This window comes from Bison bison, unplaced genomic scaffold (assembly GCF_000754665.1).
Source record: "Bison bison bison isolate TAMUID 2011002044 unplaced genomic scaffold, Bison_UMD1.0 scf7180017864037, whole genome shotgun sequence".
NCBI classification, from domain to species: domain Eukaryota; kingdom Metazoa; phylum Chordata; class Mammalia; order Artiodactyla; family Bovidae; genus Bison; species Bison bison.
The window spans coordinates 9,826,147-9,837,449 of NW_011494609.1; the positions used below are offsets into that span (position 1 = coordinate 9,826,147).

Genomic DNA, 11,303 nt, shown 5'->3' on the forward strand with positions numbered 1-11,303 from the left:
CACAGTCACTGGTTCCCCCCTTTTCTCCGCCCTGCACGCCGCTAGGGCGGTGGGGACAGGCGGGAGGGCGGATGAAACCTCAGCCCACTCGCGCCGCGGCTGGATTCGCTTCGCGCATCTCTGATCCCCGAAGAGAAGACCCTCCTCGTGCCGCCCCCACCTCTGGCTCCGCGTGGCAGGTCCCGGGAAGGGCGAGGGGGCGACTCTCCAGCGCCGGGGCCCCCCTTCCCGCCTCCTTCCGGTGGGGGATTGCACTCACCGGCAGCCACGGGGCGCATTTTCCAGGTGCGGCTCGGGCCCTTCTGACCCTTGGCCGCAGCTCCGGGCGACCGAGAGAGCTTCTCGAGGGCTGGACTGACCACTGGGCGACACGCCCTGGGGGGCAGGCCAGCGGCAAGGAGGGCGGGCAGATGCGTGTGCTGGTGTGCTAGACCGGTACGGGTGGGGCAGGTGAGCGCGGCGGTGCGCTGGCGGCGCCCTGGAGCTCTGGGTCAGCAGCCCAGGCTGACTAGGGGATCAGAGAGAACCAGAGGGTTTTGCTCTGAAGGGAGGACGCCCTCCCTTTATGGTTGGCAGCTCTAGACCCCAATTAACGTCTCTCAAGGTCAAGAGACTGCCAAAATAGCCATATTCTGAGTTTTTAAGATGTTCCACCCGAATCCAGGTTCAAAGTCCAGGTCACCACAGCCACTGTTCTAAGGCTCTTCGCTTCCTCCAGAAGTTTCTGCCCACTGCTGTTTGCACAGCCCAGCCTCCTGCCTCTTGCTTCCTCCTTGACTCCGGCAGTTGATCGTGGAAAACAGAACAATGTCCCAGGCCCCGTGGTCAGGACGGCAGGGCTGCAGGTCCTTGAATTTCCAGGAGGCCAGGCATGCTTGAGCGGGAGGCCAGCAGATGTTGGAAGTGAGCTTCCCAGAAGACGCACCATCTCCAAAGAGAAAGAGCTGCTTCTCACCCACAGATGGCTTGCACTCCGGATATCCATCAGGGTGTAGGGGCTTTTGAAAGTCATGGTGGACTCAGACTCCCAAGGGCAAGTTAAAGCTCCAAGGGCAGTTGGTCACTTTTGCGGAAAAAAGAGTTCCCAAGAGGCAGGGAGCACCACCCTCTGGATCTATTGGCTTCTGAAGTTCTACTCCCTTAAGAAAGCCCAGAAGATTCCAAAGTACCCTGGGTGGTGGTGGGGGGCCAAGGAAGCTTGGCTGTGACCCACCCAGAAGACAGAGGTCTGTATTCCTTCTCTAACTCTTTCTCTGGGACTCCAGCTTCCCTGGTAGTTCAGCTGGAAAAGAATCCATTTGCAATGCAGGAGACCCCAGATCAATTCCTGGGTCTGGAAGAGCCACTGGAGAAGGAATAGGCTACCCACTCCAGTATTCTGGCCTGGAGAAGTCCATGGACAGAGGAGCCAGGTGGGCTACAGAGGCAAACAGTCCGACACGACTGAACGACTTTAACTCACTTCACCCCAGGACTCCAGAAGGGTAACCAGCTTGAGCATGGCACATTTCATTCTGGATGCTTTTCTGAGCTGCTCTATGGTGCTACTCAGAAGTCATTTCCCAACTATTCCTAACAACTACACTAAACACTGTGAATCAGCTCATTAAAGGGAGTGTGGGTTTCATCTCATCTTTGTCTTGAGCTCACCTCATTTCAGAGATGGAGCTTTTATCTCTGAGTTTGTTTTCATTTAAAAAAAATGTGGTCAAAAGTGCTCTTAACATAAAATTTATCACTTTTTACCAAATTAAAATAAATGTACACTTTTAAGCGTACAGTTCAGTGATGTTAAGACTAGTCACATTTTTGTACAACGGAACTCTAGAACATTTTTATCTTGCAAAACTACAACTTTGCTCCTATTAATCAACTTCCCATCCCCTCCCCACTAGCACCTGGTAACCACCATTCTATTTTCTGTTTTCAGACTTTGAGTACTTCAGATATCTCAGATAATTGGAATCATACAGTGTTTGTCTTATTACGACCAGCTTATTTCCCTTAGTATAATGAACCTGAGGTTTATCTGTGTTGTAGTATGAGACAGGATTTCAGTCCTTTTTAGGACCAAATACTATTATCATATGTGAAACAGATCGCCAGTCCAGGTTCGATGCATGAGACAGGGTGCTCAGGGCTGGTGCACTGGCATGACCCAGGGGATGGGGTGTGGAGGGAGGTGGGAGGGGGGTTCAGGATGGGGAACACATGTACACCCATAGCTGATTCATGTCAATGTATAGCTTTGTCAATATTCATGTAAAGTAATTAGCCTCCAATTAAAATAAAAAAATTTAAAAAAGACCAAATACTATTCCATTGTATGTATAGGCTACATTGTCTTTATCTATTCATCCCTTGATGAACACTTGGGTTGTTTCCACCTCTAGGCTAGTGTAAATGATGCTGCTATGAACATAGGTGTGCAAATATCTTTTCAATTCTCTTGGGTATGTACCAGAAGTGGGACTGCTGGATCATATGGTAATTCTATTTTAATTCTTTTGAGGAACTACCATACTGTTTTCCACAGTGGCTGCACCATTTTACAGGCCTAATAAGTCCATTTTACAAGTGTTCCAATTTCTCTGCATGCTCACCAACATATTATTTTTATTTTATAGTAGTCATCCTGAAGGATGTGAGGTGATAGCTCATTGTAGTTGGATTTCCATGTCTCTAATATATCAGTATTGTTGATCATCTTTTCATAGCTTGTTGGTTATCTGTATATTATCTCTGGAGAAATGTCTGTTCAGGTCATTTGCCTATTAATAAATCTGGTTGGTTTTGTTGTTGTTGAGTTGTAGGAGTTCTTTAAATATTCTGGACATTAACTCATGATCAGACATATGGTTGACAAATATTTCCCCCAATTCATAGTTTTAACTGTGAGGACTGTGCCCTTTGATGTGCAGAAGTCTTGTTTGATGTAGTTTTTATTTGGCTCATCTACTTTTCTTTTTGTTGCCTGTGTTTTTGGTATCATACCCAATATATTATTATCAAATCCAGTGTCAGGAAACTTTCCTCCTATGTTTTCTTCTAAGAGTTTTACAGTTTTAGGTCTTGAATCCACTTCAAGTTAATTTCCTTGTACATGGTTTTAGGTAAGGGTCTGATTTAATTCTTTTGCATGTGGACTAATTCTTTTGCATGTGGACTTTCAGTTTTTCCCAACTCCATTTGTTGAAAAGACTTCCTAGTCTGTCGTTATGCCAGTACCACACTTTTTGGATGACTGCTGCTTTATAATAAGTTTTGAAATCAGGAAGTGTGAGCCCTCCAACTTTATTCTTCTTTTTCAAGGTTATTTTAATTGTTCAGAATCAACTCAAATTCCATATGATCCCAAGAATGGATTTTTCTATTTCTGCAAAAAGCAGAAATATTTTGATAGGAATTGCATTGAATCTGTAGATTGCTTTTGTGTAGTATAGGTGACTTGTGTGTGTGTGTGTGTATGTGTGTGTTAATTGCTAAGTTGTGTCTGACTCTTTGAGACCCTATTGTAGCCTGCCAGACTCCACTGTCTGTGGAAATCTCCAGGCAAGAATTCTGGAGTGGGTTGCTATTTCCTTCTCCAAGGGATCTTCCCAACTCAGGGATCAAACCTGGGTGTCCTCAATTGCAGGAAGGTTCTTTACCGTCTGAGCCATCAGGGAAGCCCATGGGTAGCTTAACAATATTAAACCTTCAGATCTATGAACACTGGGTGTCTTTTCATTTCTTCGTGTCTTCTATAGTTTCTTTTGTAGTCTTGTACTTTCCAGTGTACTTAGTTAGGTTACTGTTTGCTTTCAGTTTGCTGTAATCACCGTACTCCAGACCCCACTCCCGATTCTCACACTGTCTATGAGAAACTTCCTCAAGTTCTCCTTAGCAACACAACATAGGTTCCATGTCTGGGGAGCTGTACTAAGGAATTTTCTTTAAAGAAGAAATGCCATGTACACACAACACTGAAAAAGGTAATGAAATCTACGGGAGTGACAAATGACGGAGTTATTGTTCAAATAAATTACTCTGTCACCACTTGTAACGCTATGAAGGAATTTAAAATGATTGCTGTCAGGAGCATTCATTACTTGTAATACACATGAAACATGTACGTGAAATACATGTTAAGTGGCAAAGCAGGAAGAAACAGTGGACACTGGTACATATAAAGAGACTGGAAACACATCAAAGTGAAAACTGTTTCATTTCCTGGAGCAGACTGGAGTGGGTAGCCATTCCCTTCTCCAGGGGATCTTCCCGACCCAGGGATGGAACCCAGGTCTCCTACATTGTAGGCAGATTCTTTACTGTCTGAGCCACCTGGGAAGCTGGTATAAGGCCACATTACTTTTAAAATTTTGAAAATAAATGTGCACTGAAAACTCCTATAACCTCTGCTTCATCCCCACTCCATACCTCATGCTTTCCTGGGCCACCAGCTCATTCTCAAAACTCTCCTCTCACAGCCCCTCCCCACCCAGCAAGTCTGTTTCATAGGAGTCCCCTCTCCTTCACAGGTACTTCCCCCAAGTCCAGAGTTCCCTTCTCAGAGACCACCACTGTCCCAAGCATTTCCTGTAGCCTTCAGAGCTATCTCACCCAAGCCCACATGAGTCCCTCATCCTTTCTATACACAAGCTATAATTTTGTACATGGTATTTCACGACCTACCTTTTATGTTATAACATCTCAGAGAGCATTATATACACAAGCGCACACAGAATTGGCCTGTTATAGTGGATTCCTGTATTCTTTTCTACCGTTGGATTCTTTTGTTGTTTTATTTTTTTCTATTCTTTTTATTGTTTGATGAACCGTCTTTTATTGTTGGATTGTAGATCTTTTAACCATATTTTTTATTGTTGGGTGATCCTTTTCTTTTTTTAAAAAAACTTTTTTGGCTGCCCTGGATCTCCATTGCTTAGCTTGGGCTTTCTCTAGTTGCGGTGATCAGGGGCTACTCTTTGCTGCGAGGCATGGGCTTCTCATTGCAATGGCTTCTCTTGTTGCGGAGCACTGGCTCGAGGTACACAGGCTTCAGTAGTTCTGGTTCCTGGGCCCTAAACTCAGTAGTTTGGCACACGGGCTTAGTTGCTCCATGGTGTTCGGGATCACCCAGGAGGAGAGATTGAACCTGTGTCCCCTGCATTGGCAGGCAGATTCTTATCCACTGTACTACCAAGGAAGTCCTCTATTCTTTAAATAGGCTATGGAAGGGCATTTTGTTTTTTTTTCCCAGGCTTTTCTACTATGAACAATGCTGCCGGAAACACCTTTATGCATCTGTCTTGGCAGACATATAGGGGTGGATTTAAAGTAAATTCCTAGAAGTGAATTACTGAATCAAAGGGTATGTGAATTCTGAATTTTACCAGATACTTCCCACAGCTCAACAGAGAAGTTACACCTATTTACAAGCCAGCCAGCAGCACACGAGAATCCCAATTTTTCATATCCATTCTGACACATTATCCAACTTTTTGATCTATACAGCGTATTGTTGAAAAAACTTAGTATTGTTCCAATTGACTCTCTCATTAAAGTGATGGCCTTTGCATACTTCCATAGGTTTAAAAGCCGTTTGTGATTGGTGCCTGTTTGTTTTCCCAGGAAGTATCTAGTCATATACTTTGCACACTTTTCTATTAAGTTGTTAACTTTTTTTTTCTGATTATGTTAGGAGCTCTGAGAAGTAATTTGTGGACTAGATAATACATGTATATAGTTCAATTTTATTAAAAAAATTTTAAATTGTAGTTATTTATTGTTTTTGGCTGTGCTGGCTGTTTAGTACTGCATATAGGCTTGCGTCCAGTTGCGGCGAGCGGGTGCTACTTTCTAGCTACAGTGTGCAGGCTTCTCGTTGCAGTGGCTTCTCTTTGCGGAACACGGGCTTGGCCATACAGGTTTCGGTAGTTGCGGCACTCGGGCTCAGAAGTTGTGGCTCGCAGCCTCTAGAGCTCAGGTTCAGTAGTTTTGCCACAAGGGCTAAGCTGTCCTTCGGCATGTGTGATCTTAGTTCCCGGATCAGAGGTCAAACCTGTGTCCCCTGTATTGGCAGGTGGATTCTCAACCACTGGACCACCAGGGAAGTTCCCATGGTTCAATTTTTAAAAGTATATTAAAAGGTTGATAGTAATAAATTGCCCCCTTACTCTTGCATCTTCTCTACCCAATAGAAAACCAATAGGTTTTTAGTAGGTTATTAACTTCTTGGGAGTCCTTCCAGAATTTCTTTATACATATTCAACTAAATAAGAATATCCCAAAAGACTGTTCTATACATCAGTGTCTCTTTTGCTGTCTCATATACAGGGTTATTGGACTCTGTGGGAGAGGGAGAGGGTGGGATGATTTGGAAGAATGGCATTGAAATGTGTACAATATCATGTATGAAACGAGTCGCCAGTCCAGGTTCGATGCACGATACTGGATGCTTGGGGCTGGTGCACTGGGACGACCCAGAGGGATGGTACAGGAAGGGAGGAGGGAGGAGGGTCCAGGATGGGGAACACGTGTATACCTGTGGCAGATTCATATTGATATATGGCAAAACCAATACAATACTGTAAAGTTAAAAAAAAAAAAAAGAATATCCCTACCGGCCAACACTTAAACTAACATAGTCTCACTCTGACCCACCTCTTGCCTCTCAAGATATCTTGGAGAGCCTGCTGCTTGCGCACACAGAGATTTTCTTCATCTTTCCACACCTGCAGAGCATCCTACAGCAAGGATGGATCACCGTTTATTAGCTCCCTAACTCAGCTGTTTCTTTTCCACCTTCTTTTAGGACTAATACTCTGTAATGAAAACCTCTCACATAGAACAAGTTTGAAACAACTTGTTTCAAACAAGTGAAGAAAAGTAAATAAATTCCTAGAAGAACTGCTGAGCTTGTCTATCAGTAATCCTGAGATTCTGCCAGAACAGACCCGGATTGGAGGCTGTGTTCACGGACATGTGCCCCTCCTCCCCACCCCCTAGCAGTGTTCGTGCATGGCTCCCTTTAAGGGCTTTTCAAGGAAAATTTTTACTGCTCGATTTTCACCTTCACTTGCTTACTTTGAGAAAGAACTGCTGTTTAAGAAGGGACTTCCCTTAAAACACATTCTGATGTGAAGCAACTAAAATAGCAAGGGGGGAACACCTTGGTTATAGTGCAAAGCCCCCCTTCCTACACAGAGGGACATCTGCTGTACACAGGGATGTAGAATTATAAAGTGTGTATTACAGTTTTTACAGTTTTATATTTATTAGTTCCTTATTGCAGGTAATAAAAAATTTTGTTCCCTGTTTGTTTTTACTTTGGATATCAAATTTTTCTCTTTCGTCAGCTAAAACATGTTTGATTTTTCTTTTCATAGTTTTGTTTAGCTTAGAAAGACCTTTTTCTCCCTCCCTTTCCCCTATATTTTCTTATTTTTAAATCAAAATATTTGATTCCTCTATACTAAGTTTTGATGGAAAGTCAAACTGCAGCTGCTCAGCCAGTTGTTCACTGTTTGGTGAATGGTAACCTTCCTTCATAGATTTGAAATGTCTCTTCCTCATATTAAGTGCCGTGTGTGATAATCTTGTACATATCTGGACTTTGTTCTCTTCTTTCTGCCTTATTTCCTTCCACGTAGGTATTTTCTAGTGATTTGTGCATGTTTACTTTCCACATGAACTTAAAAAATTTGTTTTTAATTTATTTTATATTGGAGTATAGTTGATTAACAATGAATGTTATATTAATTTCTGCTGTACAGCAAAGTGATTCAGTTTTACACATGTATCTCATCTTTTTCAAATTCTTTCCCCATGTAGTTATTGCAGAGTATTGAGCAGAGTTCCCTGTGCTATATAGTAGGTCCTTGTTGGTTATCTATTCTATATACAGCAATGTGTACATGTCAACCCCAGAGTCTCAATCTATCCGCACCCTTCTTCATCCCTGGCAACTATAAGTTCATTCTCTAAGTCTGTGAGCTTTTTCTGTTTTGCATTAATAAATAAGGTCATGTTTACTTTCCCCATGAACTTTGGGTTCAGCTGACGGTTCGTGAACCGTTACTACCCTCCAGCCACGAAGCCTGCACTCTGTTTTGGATGTTTTACTGAGAAATCTTTTTCAAACAGCACAATAGCCTAAAGGGGAGATATCGGAACCATTTTACGGATGGTGAAGTAAAACATCAGATGTCACGAAGTTCATCAGTTAGTGATCGAAGTTTCTCCAGGATTGAAAGTGGCTCCACACATCCTTCCTCGGTAAGTTCATCTGCTTATTTAGCTCATCAATTAAGACAACTCCAGGGCCTCCTTATAATTCTATTTTAATAACTATGATCTCTAAGTTCCATCTACTTGTATCTATGAACATCCTTGCTTCCGAAGTTTCATTCTCCATCTCAAAAATTCACAGCACATAAAATGCCAAGACTTCAAAAAATTCTTTACCATAATGACATTTAACTTCTTTACAACTAAGTCAATTCTGATTTTTCTCGTTTATCGTACAGCTGCTGCTGCTGCTGCTGCTGCTAAGTCGCTTCAGTCGTGCCCGACTCTGTGCAACCCCATAGACGGCAGCCCACCAGGCTCCCCTGTCCCTGGGATTCTCCAGGCAAGAACATTGGAGTGGGTTGCCATTTCCTTCTCCATTATACAGCTGGATGTATTGAAATGCCCCGAAATTTCTGAAAACTAACTTCCCTTCTTCTGCAGCTGTGAGATCTTATCACTGTGTCTCTCCAAAATTGCTCACCCTTTCTCTATTTGTTCTCTGTGTAGCTTTTCCTGACTTTCCCTCCAGTTCACCAATCATATGCTCAGCTCTATCCAACCTGCTGTTAAACCTATTCGTTGTTTGTTGTTGTTGTTCTGTGTGTGTGTGTGTGTGTGTGTGTGTGTGTGTGTGTATTATTTCCAGAAATTCTAAAGGGTTCTTTTTCAAAGCAGTCCTCCCTAGGACTCTTCTTCACTCTTCACTCCTCTATACCTGTTCAAATTCTCTTCCTTGTTTGGGGGAGCTATATACTGTCTGTCTCCTTCAGCAGGATATAAGCTCTACCAAGGCAGGACCTCCTTGTCAGCATCTCTGGGACACTAGCACCTGGAACAGAGCCTGACATGAACGGGTTTCTCCATGAGTTTCTGGTGAACACTGAGTACACGGATAAGGTGTGAACCAGTGATCCCACGGGAAGAGACAGCAAGTCAGGAGTGGGTGGCACCCTGCTACAGGAGCTGGGTTATGAGGCTGGCCTGAGTGAGGGGCAAGAGGCTGGCTCAAGGGGCAGAACCCAGGAAACAAGAGGATCCACAGGATCCTGGGAGGGAATGATCAGAGACAGAGAAGGAAGCATCCAATCAATGGTAATAAAGACCAGCGTCACCAGCCTGTTTCCTTCTGACCACACAGATTACAAATGAAGGATGTTTGAAGCAGAGGATGTTTGCAACCACATCTTCATGTCCTAGGATCAAAACATCCTAGATGTCTTTTTTTTTTTTTTCAATTAACACGAAAATTTTAGAGCGATTTTAGGTTCACAGCACAATTGAGAAGAAGACACAGAAATTGACAATATATCCTGTCGCCCACTCAGGGATAGCCTACCCCGTTATCAACGTCCCCCCCAGAGGGTATATTTGTTAGAACTGATGAACTGACACATCATTACAATGAACTGACACATGAAAGACACCAAAAGCCCACCGTTTATATGAGGCCTTTTTCTCAGTTGTTCAGGCACTGAGGGTTTGCACAAATGGACAATGGCATCTATTCAGCTTTATGGCCTCATACACAGTAATTTCACTGCCTTAACCCCCTCTGCCCTGCCTGGTCATCTTACCACTCCACCCCAACCACCCATCTTTTTATTGTCTCTGCAGTTTTGCCTTTTCCGGAATGTTACGTACTTGGAACCATACAGTGTATGATCTTCTCAGATTAGCTTCTTCTTTTTTTTTTTAACTTAGTAATAGACATTTAAGGTTTCTCCCTATCTTTTATGACTTAATAGCCCACTTCCTTTAAGCACTGAAATGTTCTATTATCTAAATGTACTAGTTTCTTTATCCATTCATGTACATAGGACATCTGTTACTTCCAAGTTTGAGCAATTATTAATAAAGCTGCTGCAAGCAAAGAGGAAGTAAAGAGCCTCTTGATGAGGGTGAAAAAGCTGGCTTAAAAACTCAACATTCAAAAAACTAAGATCATGGCACCCAGTCTCATCAATTCATGGCAAATAAAAGGGAAAAAGTGGAAACAGTGACAGATTTTATTTTCTTGGGCTCCAAAATCATTCTGGATGGTGACTGCAACCATGAAATCAAAAGACGCTTGCTCCTTGGAAGGAGAGCTACGACCAATCTAGACAGCATGTTAAAAAAACAGAGATATCACTTTGCTGACAAAGGTCTGTATGGTCAGAGCTATGGTTTTTCCAGGAGTCATGTATGGGTGTGAGAGGTGGATCATGCAATGTTGAAGATTCTGGTTATTCTAATAAGTGTGTTCTGGTATCTCATTTTCGTTTTGATTTGTATTTCCCTGATGACATATGATATGAAGCATCTTTTATTATGTGTATTTGCCATCTGTATGTCTTCTTTGGTGAGGTGTCAAGGTATTTAATCTTTTTTAACAGGTTGTTTTCTTGTTAAGTTTTACAATTTTTATTTATTTAGTTTTATTTCTTTTTGGCTGTGCTGGATCTTCATCGTTGCTCATGGCTTTCTCTAGTTGTGGTGAGCAGAGGCTACCACTCATTTCTGTGCACAAGCTTATCACTGTGGTGATTTCTCTTGTGGCCCGAGGGCTTAGCTGCGCCACGGCATGTGGAATCCTCCCAGACCAGGGATGAAACTGATGTCCTCTGCATTGGCAGGCAAATTTCTACGCATTGTACCACCAGGGAAGTCCTTGTTTTTAAGTTTTAAGACTTCTTTGTATATTTTGGATAACAGTCCTTAATCAGATTGCTAAAGGTCTGTGGCTTATCATAATTTTCTAGACATTGTCTTTTGCAGGGTAGAGTATTTAATTTTAATGAAGTCTGCTGCTGCTGCTAAGTTGCTTCAGTCGTGTCTGACTCTGTGCGACCCCATAGACGGCAGCCCACCAGGCTCCCCCATCCCTGGGATTCTCCAGGCAAGAACACTGGAGTGGGTTGCCATTTCCTTCTCCAATGCATGAAAGTGAAAAGTGAAAGTAAAGTCACTCAGTCATATCCGACTCTTAGCGACCCCATGGACTGCAGCTGTCTACAGGCTCCTCTGTCCATGGGATTTTCCAGGCAAGA

General features: G+C 43.0%; 1 protein-coding gene across 1 annotated transcript in view; it reads right to left on the minus strand.

Annotated features, from left to right (window-relative positions):
* The window catches only part of FAM3B (family with sequence similarity 3, member B), a 66,898-nt gene extending 66,559 nt beyond the window's left edge, over positions 1-339 (minus strand). The window contains exon 1 of the mRNA XM_010834943.1: positions 260-339. Coding sequence (XP_010833245.1) covers positions 260-278 — 19 coding nt within the window. The 5' untranslated portion in view covers positions 279-339. The remainder of the gene's footprint in view (positions 1-259) is intronic.
* Positions 340-11,303: the final 10,964 nt, after the last annotated feature.